At 36.2% G+C, this 20,478-nt stretch overlaps 1 protein-coding gene across 7 annotated transcripts in view; it reads left to right on the forward strand.

Moving 5' to 3' along the window:
• The first annotated feature begins 1,471 nt into the window (after positions 1–1,471).
• cul9 (cullin 9) overlaps positions 1,472–20,478 on the forward strand; it is a 70,453-nt gene continuing 51,446 nt past the window's right edge. For 2 of the 7 annotated variants that reach the window (XM_077246829.1, XM_077246837.1), the window contains exons 1-7: positions 1,472–1,662; positions 3,575–4,237; positions 11,723–11,877; positions 13,496–14,083; positions 15,358–15,499; positions 15,586–15,806; positions 16,819–17,218. In XM_077246829.1, the coding sequence (XP_077102944.1) occupies positions 3,580–4,237; positions 11,723–11,877; positions 13,496–14,083; positions 15,358–15,499; positions 15,586–15,806; positions 16,819–17,218 (2,164 nt within the window). In that variant the 5' untranslated portion in view covers positions 1,472–1,662; positions 3,575–3,579. Of the gene's footprint in view, positions 1,663–2,449; positions 2,487–3,574; positions 4,238–11,722; positions 11,878–13,495; positions 14,084–15,357; positions 15,500–15,585; positions 15,807–16,818; positions 17,219–20,478 lie in introns of all 7 variants that reach the window. The other 5 variants (XM_077246871.1, XM_077246881.1, XM_077246861.1 and 2 more) reach the window with 5 other exon arrangements.

Below are 20,478 nucleotides of genomic sequence, written 5' to 3' on the forward strand. Positions count from 1 at the left end.
CTAACTTTAGCTGGACAATAACTTTATTCTAGAGCTGCTGTAAAGCCAAACAATCTCTGTTACTTTAATTTCCTATTATCACTGTATAGCTGCTTTGAAACAATCTATATTGTTAAAAGCAGTATATAAATGAAGGTGACTTGACTTGACTTGTTGGGTTCACGACACTCCAAGTGAGTTATCCACATGACTGAAAAGAATAGGCTCGTATGAGAGATGCAGGGAGGAGTGAAAAAAGCACAGAAAAGACAGACAGTTCTCTCTTCTAGTAGTGGATCAGATTTGCTAGATCAAAGGCAGATATCTCGGGATTCACACTCATGCGCGCTGTTGATAACAAACTGGTTGTAATTTAAGTTCTGTTGCTTTTATTTGAAAATAAATGTGATGAACAAGACACCAAAGGTACTTGTTGATTAATTCCATTTGAATGATGTGTTTAACAATCATTTATACTTTAATGCAGACATATTTTTATATATTTTTATAAATATGACAACAATAGCATATCCCATAGAGAGATAGCACTCTCAGACATATTAGGAATATTCACACATAATTTATACACATAAAAACATGATATCAGATATAAAATATGAAATCAGATATGATATATGATACAAAAATTAAAATTAGCCCATGATTTACTCCCCCTCAAGTCATCCTAAGTGTATGACATTCTTCTTTCAAATGAATTATACAATTGGAGTTATTTAAAAAAATGTCTTGGCTCTTCCAAGCTTTCTAATGGCAGTGAATGGTTGTTTCTGTTTTGAAGTCGATAAAACTGCATCTATCCATGATAAAAGTGCTCCACACGGGTTAATAAAGGGCTTTTAAAGCGAAGCGACGCATTAGTGCAAGAAAAATATCCACATTTAACACGTTACAAAGTAAAATTCTAGCTTTCAGCCAAACAAACATAAGCAGTCTTAACTCAGTCAACTTACACAACTAATGACGTCAGAAGTAGCGTAGTACGTCATGGCGTAGCGAAAATATCAGCATACGTCGCATTCCTCGCATAAGTTGCTTTAGGCTTAAGTCGAATTCGTATGTTCATTTGGCCAGAAGCTAGTTATTTCTCTTTATAAAGTTTTAAATAAGAACATTTGTACACAAACTCATCGCTTTGCTTCAGAAGGCCTTTATTAAGCCCCTCGGACGCCCAGGAGCCCTGTGGAGCACTTTTATCATGGATAGATGCACTTTTATGGACTTCAAAACAGAAACAACCGTTGCCATTATAAAGCTAGGAAGAGCCAGGACATTTTTTTAATATATCTCCGTTTGTATTCGTCTGCAAGAAGAATGTCATATACACCTAGGATGACTTGAGGGTGATTAATCATGGGCTAATTTTCATTTTTGAGTGAACTATCCCTTTAAGGTATATAAAGTCGTTGGTATTCCTCTGCGGCCACTCCTGTAGTTTCTCCATGCCGGCAGGTGGCAGTAACGCGTTGCTGCACTCAGACGTTGGCATACGCGAGCTGAATGCATACGTTCCACAGGAAGCAGGGCTGGACTGGACTACACTTAACTATACAACAGGCAGCATAAACGACTTCAGGCTGGGCAACGATACGCTACCACGGAGAAGAAAACTCCATCCACCCAGGGGGAAAGTCGAGAAGGAGGGGAGGCCCTGCAACAACGGAGGTTAGTCAAAGCGCAGTTTTGGCGCTCAATGAGGGCGTTTTATGTCTTTTTAACTCAGAGGCCCACGACAGCTAACGTTAGTTTCAGCATATGTAACTAGCGACGCAACTAACCAGAACGCCCTAATTATAACGCCACGGAGCTAATTCGTGCTTCTTACACACTATACAGCTTTGTTGTTTAGACGTGTTTCAGTTTGACGCGTCACGTTTTCGGTTTGACGCGCGTGTCACGTTGCCTGCTTGCAATGTTGATGTTAGCGCTAATGCGCACTTGCTTGGCGCAGATCGTTGGTTTAACTAACTGCATCACAAGAGAAAAGGCAGCGCGGCTTGAAGGGTTTAAACTCCTTTAGATGAACACAAAGCGCTTTGTGTGTTAGTAAAACCTCCGGGGATCAAAAACGCATGAAGACATCAGACCCGTGTGACGCTGTTTAGCAACATCGCTAGCGCACTGACAGCAGCTGTGAGAAGTAATGTGACGTTGTGTGGATACATATATGTTTCTTCATAAATTTTGAAATTTGTTTGCGAGAACAACGGTTGATGCTTTGTTAATGTTAGCGAATTTTAGGGTGACTTATCCCTTGCCTTTAATATAACACTTTTGGTTATGGAATCTGGACGTATTGAAAGTGAAACATCCCAACCTTTTAGTTCTGTCCTATGTAATGTAACGTTACTGTAGCTTGAAAATTTCAGGTCCAAAAGGGATAGTTCACCCAAAAGTGAGTGTATGATGAAAAATGTCTTTCAATTAAAATATCTTTATTTGTGTTTCGAAGATGAACGAAACTCTTATGGGTTTGGCAAGATATGAGGGTGAGTAAATGATTATAGAAATTTCAATTTAGAGATAAATATTCATTTAATATGACACTGGATCATGGATGATGTATTACAGAAGCATCCCAAGTTCCAACACTTTAGTCCCGTCTCATCCACCTTGAAAATGTAGTGTTAGTTCATCTAAAAATGATAAGTGTATCATCATTTACTCACCCTCATGTCTTCCAAACTCTTTGGAAAAACAAATGAAGATATTTAATGAAACATGAGAGATTTTTGTTCCTCCATTTAAAGTCCATTCCACTGAAATTTCAAAACGTTTATAAAGCAATAGAGAACACTTGCGTGTCAACCAATTGCAGTTGGGCTTCTGTTTTCCATATTTGATGTGCTCTATGCATGCATAGATCAATGTCTATATTTGAATAAAAGCCTAAAATAAATCTTTTCATGACATAAAGGAAGTCAGACTTCGATTAAATCACTCTATTCTTTATTTTTACAATCTGTTTTAGAATTTTTTGAAGCGTCAATGATTTGGGTAAATGGACTCAAATCTCTCAGATTTCACTAAAATATCTTTATTTGTGGTTCAAAGATGAACAAAAGTCTCATGGGTTTGGAACGACCTGAGGGTGAGTAATTAATGCCAGAATGTTCATTTTTGGGTGAACTATTCCTTTAAAGGATCACCCAGAAATTAAACTATAAATTAAAAGCCTAAATTCAATCTCTTCCTCATATAAAGCGATCGTGTCTTTTCAGAAATTTCACATAAACTGCTCAATTCATATGGATTAGTTTTACGATCTCTTTATGTACTTTTTGAAGTGTCAGAGTGGTAGTTGCGTAGCTGTTAATGGAGGCTCAGAAATCTCTCAATTTCATTAAAAAGATCTTCATTTGTGTTCCCAAGATGAACAAAAGTCTTACTGGTTTGGAACGACACAAGGGTCAGAAATGAATCGCAAAATTTGACTTTTTTTTTTTAACTAACCCTTTAACTTATAGGATCGGATGTTTATGTAATACAGCAATTTTCTAAAATTTCTAAAATGCTCTTCATCATTAAGGTTGTACATGACAATAATAACTATATATATTTTTTTTTAAATTCTCAGCTACCATGGTGGGTGAGCGCCGCAACGGTAACCTTCTGGTCCAGCTGGGCCCGAAGCTGCAGGCTTACCCAGAGGAGCTGATCCGCCAGAGGAGGACTCACGACGGGCAGACGGAGTATCTGATTCGCTGGAGTCTCCTGGCCGTGGAGGACAGCAGCGGTTCAGGCGGCAGCAATGAGGCTAGCGGCGGCGGAAGCAGTAGTTCGGGCGTCGGCGGCTCCAGTGGCTCCACTTCAGGAGAAAGCAAGAACGAGAGCATTCTCATGTGGATGTCCACTGAAGACGTGTACGCCAACTGCCCCACTCTGCTAGGCAAGCGCAAGGCTGACTCCCAGAGGCCTTTGCAGGAGGAAGAGGAGCGGCCCAGCGGCCAGTTCCCCACAGACGTCACCTTTGATGAGGGAGAACTGTCGGACATGAAAGACGACGTGAAGAATCTCGTCCGCCGAGCCCGGAAGCAAATGGCCAAGAACAGCGACTTCGGGATAAGCATCACGCACACCATCCACGTGTTGAGCGCCTACGCTAGTATCGGCTCTCTGGTTGGAGTCTTCAAGGAGACCGGTGCTCTCGACCTGCTCATGGAACTGCTCTGCAACAAGGAGCGACAGACCAGACGCAGCGCCGGCAAGATGTTGCGAGCCCTGGCTTCTCACGACGCGGGTGAGTCTCACGTTCTGTGGTCTGGTTTCTGTATTTAACCCCCCTGTAATACATTTGGCGATCTCTAAATGATCTCATGTCTATTGGCTATCATCTTTTGCTGCCTCTGAGGAACCATTTTGGAGTTGGTGTTTTCAGCGGTTTAAAGTAAAACTCTCACTTCCTATGGTTCTTCCCTTGAATGAAAAGTAACACTTTCCTTTAACTATTGGTGAAACTTACTATTGTACTCGATCAAGATCTAAAAAGTTTAATCAATTTGATTTTAAATAGCCTAGGAATTATAGGAATAACTTTCTCTTAGTATTGTATTTGTCTAATAATATTGCATTATTTATTTGCTGCATTATTTATTAGCTTAATTTTTGCATTACACCTATCACATTTTTCAGTAAATAACCTTTAAATATTTCTTACAATTATTTTACAGCTGTGTGCATGTAAAAACAAAGCAAGTGTGCATTTGTTCAATATTGACTTGAAGTAAACTCTTGCGAAAAAGCAGCGTTTCCTTGTCTAGTTTAATTTATTCAGTATTTGTTTCCATTGTAGTTTGTGCATGTCTTCATTATGACTTTAAGTGCTCAATATTGATTATTAATACAATGGAAATAGATCTCTATAATCACATTTATAATTAGCATATCTAAATTATACAAACATTTTAAAACAGACTAAAAATAAAAAGTGCTTATGAAACTGAATTTTATTATTTATTTGTTTATGCTGTAAATAATTAGTCTGTGTAATACCTGTTGTTCTTGTAGCATTTAAGATCAAATAGGTTGTAGTAACAGGATTTTAAGCATGTAAAATTAGCATATAAAAATATTTTTGATTTAATGAAGATAACAAAAACAGGATAGGAGGTCTTGCTCCTTGGTTTGAATAGATAATATAAGTATAAAATAAAAATAAAAATAAAACCACAGAGTAAAATCGTAAGTACGTTCAGAGTCGGTGTTAAATAAACTTTCTTTAATTGAATTCATTTGACTTGTATTCTTTTTTTTGTTCTTGTATTGATGCAAAACTGCCAAAACAAGGAGTGTCCCCCATGTCTGATTCCAAGCCAAGAGGTCAATCTGTCTTTTCGCTCTACGAGTTCGAAACATTTACATGTGTTGCTCTTCTGAAGTCATGTGCATATGGATTGTATTGAATGAAGCGCAAAGCCTAAGGTGAACCTTTAAGTAAAGACTCTGTATTGACTTTAGACCACAGCACAAGTTTGATAAAGCCACAGATTGCCATCAGTGTGAGGTATTGGGTATTGTGAGTCATCTGTGAAGGGCAGAGACAGTGGGCTGTGTCATAGTGCTCTCTGCATTCACTGTTGGCAGTGTCTAAAAGGACCCTACAGGACTAGATGAGATGAAACTGTATTTTTCAGCATGGGTTCGATTGAACTCTTTTTGTCATGCTCAAACATTTTGAGAAAGCTTCTGTTTTAGAGCTTTGTCTAAAAGGAGAAGCAAAAACTAGTGATGTTAATAAATTATACAGCTTAGAGTGGCAAAGTCTGATGTTACTTTTACTAAGATTTTTTGATAATTCCTTTTTTGAAAGGGGAAATGTTGTAATGAACCCCTTGTGAAGGGGGGCTTTCCAGTTCCTCATTCCTTTCACTCTTATTCACAGGATATACTTATTCATCTCTAGTTCCTCTGAATAGGGTGAGGCATTTGTGTCATTCACTCCTCCACAAGGAGGAGACCACAGGCATGTGGCTCTGGCTCATGTTAAGCCGTGTTCTCCCTGTACATGTGATTAGTAACACAATATTCATGAGGTAGTAGCGATATTTGTATATGTATAATATTAATATTTGTAGAAAAAGGTTCATCTGTGTTTATGAGTGTGTTTATTCCCTAGTAGGCCATATTTCCTGTCTGCCATTGGTTGGGGAAAAAAGGTTGTCCAGAATCCAATACAGTGGTTGAGCAAGAATTTGGATTGCCAGACCCGTCAAATAAACAGAGCAATGTTTACATAGTGCTGTTTTTACACACTACAGTTTCCTAATGTTAAGATATAGTATTTAACATCATCATTACTACGACTAGTGGCCCACATTATTTCTTGTACATAGTAGAATTTTAAGGAAGTCGCGTTAGTACAGTGTTCTGTTTTATACACTACTGAAGCTTTGCAGTCTTATGCAGAACTTACAGAAAGGGGTTTCTGAGAATAGTAAAGAATCAGCACAATAGTTGCTGCTCAGTCATTTTGCTGTGGGTGAGATGTGGATGTTTTTCTGTTATTTATTTGACTAGCCTAATATGTTTTGTGTAATACCTAACTTTTATCCAGTTGCTTAAAACCAGTCAAACCTCTTAAAGAAATATAAATATTTAGTATTAGAAAAGACTATTTACTAGGGGTGTGATGAGACTCACGAGATTTATCTCACGAGACAAGACGAGACACGAGATTGAGTTCACGAGAACAAGATGAGATTTTGCACTATTTTATTGAAATCCCCAATGACAAAATTCATGACTGGGAAAATAAATTGCAGGTGCATATTGAAATGTTTTAACTAACCATTTTGTAATGAATTTCATTTCGGTTCCATTTAATGAGTATGAATTATCAAATGCATAGAAAGACACTATATACAAGCACTGCAAAAGCTTTTGCCACAAACTCAACTGACTGGCTTTTCTCCTGTATGATTTAAATGTATATATATATATATATACACATACACACACACACACACTGAACAAAATTATAAACGCAACAATTGTTTTTGCCCCCATTTTTCATGAGCTGAACTCAAAGATCTAAGATTTTTTCTATGTACACAAATATTCTCAAATATTGTTCATAAATCTTTCTAAATCTGTGTTTGTGAGCACTTTTCCTTTGCTAAGATAATCCATCCACCTCACAGGTGTGGGATATCAAGATGCTGATTAGTCAGCATGATTATTGCACAGGTGTGCCTTAGGCTGGCCACAATAAAAGGCCACTCTAAAATGTGCAGTTATGTCACACAGCACAATGCCACAGATGTTGCAAATTTTGAGGGAGTGTGTAATTGGCTTGCTGACTACAGGAATGTCCACCAGAGCTGTTGCCCGTGAATTGAATGTTCATTTCTCTACTAATATGTATATATATATATATATATATATATATATATATACTTCAATTAATTACATTTTGAAATAAATTAATAATAATAAATATGGAAGTACAATAATGTCAAATGTTTTTGAAATAAAAAGCCTGTTGAATTGCACTACTTGGAAAAAAAAAATAGGCATTGCATTAACCATGCTTGCATTTTAATGCATTGTATTTTTAGGGCTTGCATTTTTATGGGCTGAAATTCAACATGGTTGAATATTTAAGCTGTGAATATTTCAATTAAAAACATTTCAAACACATTTTCATTATTAAAAATTCAATAATCCATATTCACCCTTCATATTTCATTTCCAAAATATTCAAATTGTTTAAAAATACAACCTATAATATTCAACAGGAAATTTTCGGTCCATTTTATTTCGCTTTGCAAATTCGCTTCTACAAATTCAGTGGTTCAAATTCGACCGTAAATTCAACATTGACGTCCAGGAACTGCAGGAAAAGCAGTAGATTGCATACTCTGCATCTGCTGTTAGTCGACCTCACCAGCAGGGGGTGCAAGCGCTTGTTGTTGACGAAGACCAGAAAAATTAGAGCAAGTCATTCATTCATAAATCTCATTTACAGCAATTTAAGTTTATTTGTGATTATTATGACGGCTGTTTTTGTTAAATTCGGTGCCTTCACGGTTACTTTTCCTGTGTAGCCTACATGCATATTTCTCTACCGTGAACGAGATCCTAATGTTATTCCCCGATGCGGATATACAGATCCAATGTTACATTTTTGAGGTTGACATATATTTCTCTTCGTTGTTTAGTTGCCTTAACTTTATATGGTCGCGATGTGCTGCATGCAGGCTATTAGGGTTTCCCTCAATACTTCAGGATTCCCCTGCTGGACCTGTACAACGCTTAACGTAGCTTAATGGACTAGTTATGTAAAAGTCCAAACTCGCAGGCAAGCAGAAGAACTCAGAATAACGCGCACAGCTGAGCGTTTCCCAGTGATAGACTGGCATAAAGTTGGCTTGATGTTGGACATTCGCACTTTTAGGGACCGTCTCTAAAGTTTATACGACTTTGGTATACACGTTTCTAACTTCAATAGCATTTGAATAGAACGACTCACAGTCATAAACCCAACTGTAAAGTGTTCATGTAGTGTCAGGCATAATCTGCACCCTCTGGATTTTTGATATTTATTCTAATAAATTTAAGTTTGCTATTGAAGTTAGAAACGTACATGCCAATGTTGTATGCAACTTTAGAGACGGTCCCTAAATGTGCGAATGTCCAATGTCAAGCAAATTTTACATTTAGTCATTTAGCAGACGCTTTTATCCAACGCGATTTATAGTTAAACTAACAATAGGAGGACAATAATTGATCAAATGTTGATTTTATGCCAGTATATCACAAAACGCTCAGCATGAAACTTTGCGCGTAAAGTTTACAATCTGAGTCCATCTTCTTGCCTGTAGCCTGTATAGTAGCCTACAGCCTACATCCCCAATAAGGTGCAAGATTGGTCTTTCATATCACTGTATGTGTTAAGCGTTTTCATTTGCAAAGCAAAATAAAATGGACCGAAAATTTCCTGTTGAATATTATAGGTTGTATTTTTAAACAATTTGAGTATTTTGGAAATGAAATATGAAGGGTGAATATGGATTATTGAATTTTTAATAATGAAAATGTGTTTGAAATGTTTTTAATTGAAATATTCACAGCTTAAATATTCAACCATGTTGAATTTCAGCCCATTAAAAATGCAAGCCCCAAAAATACAATACATTAAAATGCAAGCATGGTTATGCAATGCCTATTTTTTTTTCAAGTAGTGCAATTCAACAGGCTTTTTATTTAAAAAACATTTGACATTATTTTACTTCCATAAATAAACGAGGCTCAAACATCCATTTCGTAACAGACATGCGTTTATTTGAGCACTTCCGTCAATGAAACATCACACTAAAGCATTGAAATAAATATCAGTAAATAATATTAACTTATTATATAACTTAAATAATATAATACAGTTAAATATTTAAAAAGCATTCATTTTCCTCACAAAGACACGTGATAAATAAGACTTCAGCTCTGCGCTTTGAGAGGGATCAGGGATGTGAGACACGAGCAGAAAGACCATCTCTTTTTTTTTTTGTATATAGTCATGTTTTTTACTTGTTTTAATGGGTCTGAAGAGCTAATTTATCTTCCTCAAGAACAAGAGATTTAGGCTATGTTTGATTTTGCGCTGCCAGAGAAAGCGAAACTAAAATCACCCGCGCTTGTGAAACGTGCTTTACAAATAAACTTGATGCATCTTACCAAGTCTAATAACAAACACAAACTGTGTTAAAAAGAATTTGACGTGCAAGTAAAAAGGTAGGCTATCTTTCCTACAGCGTTTTTCTACTTTACCACAGTTAAGAATGTGAATAACTGAGAAATATAATAGGCCTACTTTAAAGCGAACCAAAGGAAGAAACGTTTATAATCCCCTGCGGAAATGGTTGAGAAGTGAGTGAAGATTTGGGAAAAGAAACAAGAGATTCCATGTCCAGTGGAATAGCTAATGGAATATTGTTAAATTCACTGATAATCTGGTGACCAGATCGCAATACAGAATACAACGCCGACAAAGCTTAAATTTATGGGCTCACGCACAACTCTCTCATTCGTCATGAATCCAAACGTTTGGCTGCGATGTTGTAACATTAATTGCTAACGTATTATTTATTTAGTAAACAAAGCTTTGTGCTTCACTCCTGTCAAAATATTAATGTAAAACAGCATTCAAGAAATGTGTTTCGGCAGATCACTCTCAGTGCTACTCAGCCACTGCGGTTATCAAGTTTACCGGCACAGCCCTAGCGATATATCAATAGACATGGATAAACGATAGACATTTGTTAACAGGTAGAGATTTTGGACTATCGTCTCTATCACGGTTACGCTCATGTGACATTGAAATGCTGCGCGGTCATGAAAGCTTAACGTTTACAAGCATTTTTAACCATTGAGGTTTAAAAACAAGTGATTTTAAACCATTGAAGCGCAATTTGCTTTAAAAGAGAACTTATTTCAGTATGTGTGTGTGCTGTCAGAGTTACTTTTTCTCAGCGCTGTCTGAGAGACGCGCACATGAAGCCGCTGCTCATAAAGCGCGAGAGAACTGAAATTAGTGCTTTTTGCCGTCTAATTGAGCTTGAACGGTGAAATACACATAGCCTACCTATGTGTCAAAATCACCATGTATTCGCAAGTATTTATGTCTTAGGTGGACGTAATCAGTTGAGAAAGAACTGAGAAATTGATAGAGAACAGCGCACAAGTATATTGGATCCATGCTGCCGATCTTAAAGTGACATTGTCCAAATTTACCTGCTGTCATTAATAATGCTTATCAAACAACAAAAAAGAGACAAAAGTCTCTCACTGCTCTTAACAATCACTTTTGTAATTATAATAAGAATACATTTACATTTAATTTACACAGTTAAGACTATGCATTGTTTTTTTATACATTTGATTAGGATACTTTATACATTTTATGTAGCCTAGTATTTCTTATTGTTAGTGCGGGAGGTTTTTTTAGGTAGATCGATTTCATTTATCACTGTTTACTTGTCTTCAATAAGATTGAGAGTTTTTTAGGCTATTATTTGTTTTTCTTTAAATGATACTGAAAAGGTGATAAGAATTATGGTATGAAAATTTTGATGTCATAACCTTATTTAAAGCAAAAATTTTAGATTTTGGTCATATCGCCCACCCCTAAGCCCGGCCATGTGTAAATCAAATATTCAAGCTCCATCCTTTTTTTCCCATGAATATATGAAAAACCAAGATCTCTCTTTTTTGCCTCTTTGTTTTTAAATGGAGAAAACAATGGTTAAAAATGTCCCAGTCTAGAGTGTCACACCCATTTTGTTTTTCTTCAAACACACTGAAATGGCTTTCTTTTGTTTTGGCACTGTATTCTCTTGATGTGCATTTTTAGATTTGCCAAAAATTGTCTTTGAATTCTCTGGTTGTTACAGGCTTTTGATTGTTCCATTTGGCATGTGGTGCATTAAACTCCATTGCTTTTGATTTGTTGTTGATTATTAATGAGATCACTTGCACTATAAAAATAAGAATGAAAGTTCAGTAGTTAGTTTGAGACCTTCTTTAAGAAACTCTGTTGCCAAATTAAAACTGAATTATATCATTGTATCATTGTGATTTGACTCCCAGAGAATGCTTGCATTAATAAAATGTATACTTGTCATGCAGTGTTAGTCGCTTTGCATAAAAGTGTCTGCCAAATGTGTAATACAAGTAAATAAAGACATTGTTGTGTGCATTGTTGATAAGGATGAAATTGTTTGACTTTCAGGAAGTCGTGCCTACGTGCTCCTGTCCCTCAGCCAGCAGGATGGCATCGAGCAGCACATGGACTTTGATAACCGCTACACCCTGCTGGAGCTTTTTGCAGAGACCACCTCCTCTGAGGAGCATGGCATCTCCTTTGAGGGCATCCATCTTCCCCAGGTGCTCATCTTCCTTTCCACTCTAGTCTGAAATATGTTCAAAATACAGTGAGGTAGTTTGTTGTCTGCTGTCTACATAGACAGTTTCCTTCTCAGGCAGCATCCTAACCGAAATTGATTCATCATTGGCAGCAACTTGTGTGACATGAAATAGCGCTTCTTCCATTAAGTGCACGGGATGCAACACACAATTGATTGCAATCGAAGCTTTGAGGGAACCTTGCGTTTTCTGTCAAAGTAAAAGTTTGATGGTTTAACATTTGAGAATTAAGAAATTAACACAGCCATAAATAATATTGTTGTAACTTTACAGTTTTAATGTAAAATTAAATTACTGTTATAAAATTGTTCTAAATACTAAATTATTATATTTTACTTAAATATTTTTTCAGTAGGGGTGTAAAGGTTCATATTACTCACGGTTTATCACAGTTTATCACGGTTTTACGGTCACGGTGTCGGTAAAGTTCGGTATGTGCTATGTTTAGGGGGGAAAAGGACTACTGTCAAATAAAAATAAATAAAATATGGACAAATAATCAAACTACTAGCAACAGCTAAACATTTGCCAAAACGAAAATGCTGACAGAAATTTAGTGTGATTTTAAATATTTAAAGCGCGCTTGTGAGTTCTTTCGTGTCTTGCGCTTGAATGATTACATTTGTTTATTTGAACATTAAACAATGTTTTTAAAAAATGGTTTAAATGAGTTTAGTTTAAGCACCGATGGCAACGTGTGCTGTTCAGGTCTCACCTGCGCTCACGCTATCACGACCAGGTGATGACGGCGTAAATGACTGGTCATATTAGAGCATATAGAACTCGCATTGAAGAAACTTTAGGGAAGGCCAGAATGTGTACACATCGACAGAAACATACATTAGCCTAACTCTGTCAAACCAGTTTGTCAAACCGTAGTATAGATGCGTCGTCAGATTTGAGATGAACCGCAGTGCAAGTGCTGCTGAACTATGGCTGGAGAACGGTATTTTTATTATTATTATTTTTATATAAATACAGAGAACCATTACACCCTTTTTTTCAGCAAGAATTACAATAGTAGTTTCCTTTATTTTTATTTTATTTTTTATTTGGTAATATTATTATTAATAATATTAATAAAGGGTCAAACAAGCAAAGCAAACTTGAATTTTTTTTCAAATGACATTTTAAACTTCAGTCACAATTGTTGTGGGTCAGTGAATTTTTTTTCTTTCTGGGTCTTTATATTAATTTAAAAATACATTAATAAATAGCATATATACTGTACATTGATTACAAACATGAGATGTCATTTTGAAAATTAACAAATTTATTGATATTATAATGAGGGAAAAGGCCTCAGTGGAATCAAATTAAAAGGTTCCTTTGGCATATTATTTTATTATTTCTTAGGAAAAAAAACAAGCAGTGAAGTTTTGTTTAAATATTACAAATAACTGTTTTTTGTTGTTGTTTTTTGTCCCACAAAAGACCTTGGCATATGTTTTAAACTCAATTTTAATTTAATTTTTTTTAATGATTTTTCATTTCTTTATTTTGGAAACTCATTAGTTTTCATTGACCCTGTACCAATGTTTGTGTGTAACAATGTAAAACCTGGGTTTGTCTATTTTAGATTCCTGGCAAGCTGCTTTTCTCTCTGGTGAAGCGTTACTTGTGCGTCACGTCATTGATGGACAAGCTCAACACTGCAGGGGTGGATTCCTCCTCTGAGCGCCAGGACGTCTCCTCTTCCTCCTCCTCCTCCACGGCAGCCTACCAATCAGAGCACGCGCGTGTGCAGCGGGAGTTCGAGTTCACCATGGCTATGGCCAACCTCATCTCAGAGCTGGTGCGTGTCATGGGCTGGGACCGCAACCGGCAGCTGCCCTTCACCTCCATGAGCTCAAGCCGAGTGCTGGAGGAAATCAATAATGAAATCCAGAAACACCCCATCCGCTCCATCTTTCAGCCGCGCTTCTCCGCTTCGCCTTCCATCATGGTCACTACAGCAATGGCTGCGGTCACGCCGCCAAAGAAGAAGAAAACCACGAATGGTTTCAAGACTCGTTCTGACTTCACTTCACGTTCAGCATACGTGGAGTATGTGCAGGACAATCTGAAGAGTGGCATGATGGTCCGTATGCTGGAGGACTATGAGGAGGTCAGTGCCGGCGATGAAGGAGAGTTTCGCTACAGTAATGACGGCTCACCACCAGTCCAGGTTAGTGCTGTGTGAAAGCATGAAGCTCAATATCAGACACTTCATGTTTAACTCTTGTTTTCCTTTATATAGTTTAATATTGAAAATGTTTCTATATGTTTCACAAAAAAATTGCGTTCACATATTTAGCTGTTCACACAGAACATGTTTTTGCGTATCACTGTGGTACTTTTCCATTGTTTATATCAAGTGCACTAAGACCAGTTGTTCTCAACCATTTTGAACCAGCGTCCTATTCATAATTTTAGGTCCACCCTCAAATAAAATGTGGGCTATTTTTATTCCTCGAATATCAATGTTGATTTTTATTGTTTATTATAATTAATAATAATTATCATTAAATATAAATAATATCATAAAAAGCATTACTGGACAGATGGAATATCCTTATCATTTGTTTCCCATGGAACAAAAAAGCCATGTGAATAGAAATGTATGCATGTTAAACAAATAAAGCCATACAATTTTAGTCAAACTTTTAATTAGGTTGCTTATCACACACAGCAGACAATCAGCAAACAATATGCACTATTATGAATAATTCCAATGGAAAACAAAAGCAAGATAAATAAGAGATTTATGGTAAATCCTTCTCTTGTTTATTTAATCTGGACGCTAGACGCCAAGATGCATTTGCAAGTCTAGTCCAAACTGGCAGGTTTTACACCCCTCTTTGTCTCATTTCGAAGACTGCTCCCTCTAGAGGCCACATTTGTCAGCCGCATATGTTTTCGAGTTTGTCTTATTTCAGAAAAGAAACCATTATAAAAACAACTGTTCTTCCTTGTGAGTCGTAACAAAGTTCGAGTCGTTTTCTTTTTTGGTTTGGAATGTAAAGGCCCTTTCATACTGAGCTCGATTAAACGGTGCGAATGTATGACTTAAATTTTGTTTCTAAACACTCAAATAATGACAAAAAAATATTTTTTTCAATGTGCATGTGCAGTACTAAGCGCATGCTCTGTCAATATCGAATCAACCCTGTTATAACGCTCGAACTTCCACATTCATGAAGCTCAAGTTCTAACATTCAACCCTGGTACCGAAGTTAACGTAACTTGTGCAAAAAATAGAGCAAGGCATGAGTTGCAAAAACTGCAAACCTCATAAAATTAATAGAAATTAAAACGCTCATATAATATTTACCTTTTAGTTTGCCAATCAGCATTATCTGAAGTTGAAGCACCTCCTTTTACTGTCCATTTGCTTAGGGTAAAAAGGGCCTGGATTGCTTGTCTATTTGTTTAAATCCTGTCATGTTTTGGCTTTTGCAGGTGTACTGGAACTCCCTCTCCAGGACCTACTGGGTTCACTGGCATATGATTGAAATTTTGGGAAACGGCAGTGGAGGACCGGCTGAGAAAGAGACGCAGGAAAAGGCCTCCTCCCTCACGGAGACACTCAAACTCACTACAGGTAAGACAAAAGTCATCAAGGACTCGCACACTCCCACATGTTTGTGTTTGCTTTATATGTGTATCGATCTCTTTATACGAGACCAGTGTTCCCTTCTGTATTTCTGAACGCGGCAGTAAGTCAGACGTTCTTCTCAAAGCCCCCCGGTGGGCTGTACTCATTGCCTTACCTGATGGAGGGCTCTCAGAACGACACAAGCACCCTGAGCCGTGCTGAATGGTGGGAAGTGCTCTTTTTCATCAAGAAGCTGGAACCAAAGCAGCAGCAAGAGATCAATAACATCCTGCGACAAAGCCTTGATGAACCGGTACTCACTCCCTCTCCTCCGCTCTGCTCTTCACACAGGGTAGAATAGGCTAGTTTTAAGGAGCTGTGAGTGTGTTTACTTGTACTCTGGGTCTAAAATTGAAGTAAATTTACCAGCCATGCTGTTCATAGTCTTTGTAAAAATAAATGCAGTGCCCTGAGTGTCCCCCTACAAAGGTTTAGGATTTAGAAAAATGTAAAACAGAAAAATCATCCAAAATGTGACTTTCATGAAGCCTTTCAAAATAATTTCTGGGTCATATTTACCCTTAAATCAAAAGATATATATATATATATATATATATATATATATATATATATATATATTTATATTTATAAAATACATTTTATAATGTGTTGTGGTATTTATAATGAAAATTGTCATAAAGCAGCAGTTCTCATTACTGTAATGCAAGCCAGCCTCATTTGATTTGTAAAATAAAAATACTTAACTAAAAACAATGATTATTTAAATTTTATTTCTAATATGTATTATTTAGCAAGGACATATTTAATTAATCAAAAGTGAAAGTAAAGACATTTATAATGTTACAAAAAATTCAAATGCTGTTGTTTTGAACTTTAAAAAAAGTATGCTTCTCACAAGGATAGTGCAACTGTCTGGATATTGGATAAAAACATGGATAATAATAAGAGATGTTTCTTCAGCAGAAAAGTTATTTTGAATTATAATATTTACATTATGAGTGTTTTTGCTATATTTTTGATTAAACAAATGCAGCCTTGGTGAGCATAAGAGTCTTTGCAAAACATTACCAAATCTTGCCAACCCTAAACGTTTGAACATTACTATATATTGCATAAATTAAATTAATTGTATTATGCATCTGTGTTATCCTTATTTTGCAATTTGGCCATTGGCCACCCTGCTACATAGATATCACTTGGCCATATATAAAATGTTTAAAATGAACTAGGCAATGACTGTAATTCCCTCTACTAAATAAGCTTGTTTCACGCTTTCTCTTCGGCTTGTTCTTGGTATCTGTTAGATGGTAGAGCTTGATGATTCGACTCTCATCCAGCTGTCCCTCACGGGTGAGGTGGCGAGGAAAGTCCTCCACTACCTGAAACAGAGTTTGCAGGCCTCCTGTCTGGGTGACCTGCTCTGCTCCCACACTTTCATCAAGCACTACCTGAGCTGTGGAGGTGCCGGCCTTGAGGATGAGGAAATGCTGATGGACGGCTCGCTTGGAGGACAAGGAGCGTCGTCGTCTTCATCGTTATCTTCGGCCACGTTATCCTCCTCCTCAGCTTCTTCCTGCATCATGGGCTCTGTGTCCAAGAAAGCTAAGAAAGAGATCCCAGCAGACACAGGCAGTGAGACAGAAAGTGAACTTCCCAGTGAAGATGACACCAAGTATCCCGATGACCTGGAGGAGAAGATGAAAGGCAAGTCTTTGTTTCAAGCCTTTTGGTGGTGCTTTGTTATGGATGTGACTGTTAGTGGAACCTCTTTCTTTTTCTTTTTTTCATAATGATGAATGTCTGTGAAAAGAATATTTGAATATGACAGTAGAATCGTGTCCTACAGTGAAGATATACCGTTTATGCTGCTGTAGATAGATTTGCCTAAGGCAAATTAAAACTTGCATAGCTCAACGCTTAGGATTTTTATCTATTGACCAAGTCGGGCCAGTGGTTCATATTTTTACTTTCCCTGCCAAAAAAAAATAAAAAAAAATTGTTTTCATTGTTTTTGTAACCGTATTCTAATAAATTACGATGGCAAAGGTTAGATGCCAGTGAATTTTCACAATTCTTTGATTCCAGTTTCAATAATGCAACAAAAAATACTAGCCTGACTAAATAAAGTTCAAACATAATTAAAGACAAGTAAACACTCAGTAATAAAATGAGAAAAAAACTAAACAAATTATAACTAATAGTACAATTAAGGACAATAGAACAAAGATATAAATTAAAAATGTTGCTTAAATCTTTTCAGATTGGTCTAACAGTAAGAAATGCTACAGAGGAAATGCTTTAGATAAGAAATTGTACAGAAATTTAATAAAGTAATCAAATGTAAAATAACTGCATAGTTTTCACTGTATAAATAAAATGTACAATAATCTTTATTTAAATTACAAGAGTTATTTAGTAATTTTGTATTTAGACTTTTGTTGTTTTATTAAAAGTAGGGATGCGCCAACCCGATCCTCGGTATCGGCTCCGATACTGCCATTCTTTGCCGGATCGGGTATCGGTTAGACGAGGCCGATCCAAATCCGCTATTGTGCGTATTCTATTCTGTGTTATTGTTAAGCCCCACAAAAGGCACAAAAACATAAAGCACCATAAAGTTTTTGTGCACTATATTATAAGTGTTCAGAAGCCATTTTATAGTATAATGTGAGGTAGAAATTAATATTTAAGTCGTTAAATTCAAGTTCACGTAAACTTTTCCCTCTGCTGCGGCTGTCAATCATTCTTCATTCAGCATTCAAACAGCGCGTCGCGTTCGGTTACTACAGTTAACACGATGAAACTCTCCAAGATGATTCAATGTTACTATTATTATACTTGATCTGTAGATAAAGTTCTATGGTTTCGCATAAAATGACTTTATCTTGCTGGACTTTATTATATCTACTGTATAGAGCACTATAATTGTTCTACACGTGCACAGTAACTGAAATTTAAAACTGTTAAAAGAAAAGGCTGAATAAACTATTGCATAGATAGATACTGTATAATACACTACGCATCGATATGTCTTTCCTTAGTTCTTTGAAATTTTCAATGCGGACTCGAAGAGCTGCGACTTTCTTGAAGTGCATCATTCTGCGATCAGGATGCGCACAAGCGCTTTTTGCCGCACTGTATTGCAGCTTTTCATATCATAATACTTTTGCACAATGAAAGATTAATAATAGCCTTTCTTGTTCTGTCCTATCTATCATATATTGCTGCCTTATTAAACTGCTGCGCTATACATTTAAAAAAAATTCTTAATTTTGTAGTATAGCCTACATTTTTGTTTTATCTTTTTGATTTTTTTATCTTGTTTTTCATGAATGTATTTTACAACAATACAAAGAGCAATGTGTAACGTTTTACCAGATTTAGTACTACACTTATTGTCTCTTATTCGTTCCCCACTAAATGTTTTTTTTACTAAATGCTCATATTTTATAAAATTGTGCACTCGTGGTTTTTCTAGAGTAATGTTTACTGCTGAATTATCCACTAATTAGTTTATAATAGCATTTTTGTAATAGATTATGATCATATATGTTTTTGATTTGTTGTTTTTCTTTATAGTGAAGTTGTCTGTATTAAGTAGATTGTGTTTAACTCACAAAAGAGTGATTATCAGTTCAACACACAGGAGTTATAGAAATTCTACTTAAAAAAAAAAAAAAACTGCGCTCAGATCAGTATCGGTGGATACTCAGAATTTTTGGGATCGGTTCTGAAAAATTGTATCGGTGCAGCAGCATCCCTAAAGGGACCTATTAAGCCCCTTTTTACCAGATGTAATGAGTCTCATGTGTCTCCAGAATAGGGCTGAACGATTAATTGCATTTGCGATAATATCGCGATATGATGAAACACGATTTTGTAACTGCAAAAGCTGCGATTACACTGGTCACGTGACACGCGAGAGAAAAGCAGTCTGCAGATCAAGCATCAACTTGGCACGCGACGCATAGGGGCGGTTCTAGGGTGAGTGGATATCCGGGGCTTAGCCCAGAGAAATCCATATGTATGTGTCATGAAACAAGGAATAAACTTTAAATAAAATGTTTTATATTTGTTTTGTTTTTTATTGTTTTTTAACAAGGTAAATCTTTCTGGCTTGTTCAAATTAAAAGTCACAATGTCACACCGAGTTAAACTGAAGCATCAATCCACCCTCATCACCCATTCTTCATGCACATATTACATTTTATAGGCTACCTTATTTTTACATTATACATATACACTCGCATACATAATTCACACACAAGCGCCAAGTATAATTATAAACACATGGCTCTATACACTTATATTTTTGAAGGAGCACTTGCACATGCATTTTACACATAGCACTAAATAATCGTATGAGACTAATGTATCAAATATCAAATTTGGAATACAGAAAAATGAAATATTGAAAAAAATAGAATGGTACATTGCCACTAGATGGCGGCAAGCCACTGCCTTAATGAGTGAGTCGGTTTATTCAATCGATTCGTTCAAAACAGATGATTAATTTAGAAAAAAAGTAGAAATGTTTTTTGAATGGCGGGGTCAGTGAATCGTCTACAAGCAAATTCATTCAGTAAACACCGTGATGCTTTGTTTGAAACCATTTTCATTAGCTAAATATTTCAGTTGGTGTGCAATGAATGTAAAATATATGAAAGTTTAATTTTTATCATTACATTATGGAAAATAATGAACTTTATCACAATATGCTAATTTTTTGAGAAGGATCTGTATATTTTTAAAGTATGTATATTTACACATGTAATTAAATGCATATTTTAAGTGTTAAGATTAATTAATAAGAAAAAAAGTAGATCGGATCATGAGCTGCCTTAAGATTCCCATCCCTACTGTACAATGATTTATTGCTTGTCTTTGTCGACTAATACAGAAGGTAAAGAACTTAAAAAGTAATCGTAAATTTAAATCGCAATCGCAATATTGGTTAAAAAAAA

The sequence above is a fragment of the Siphateles boraxobius genome, unplaced genomic scaffold, assembly GCF_051911475.1.
Source record: "Siphateles boraxobius isolate OS27281-9 unplaced genomic scaffold, OSU_SipBor_1 104, whole genome shotgun sequence".
NCBI classification, from domain to species: Eukaryota; Metazoa; Chordata; class Actinopteri; order Cypriniformes; family Leuciscidae; genus Siphateles; species Siphateles boraxobius.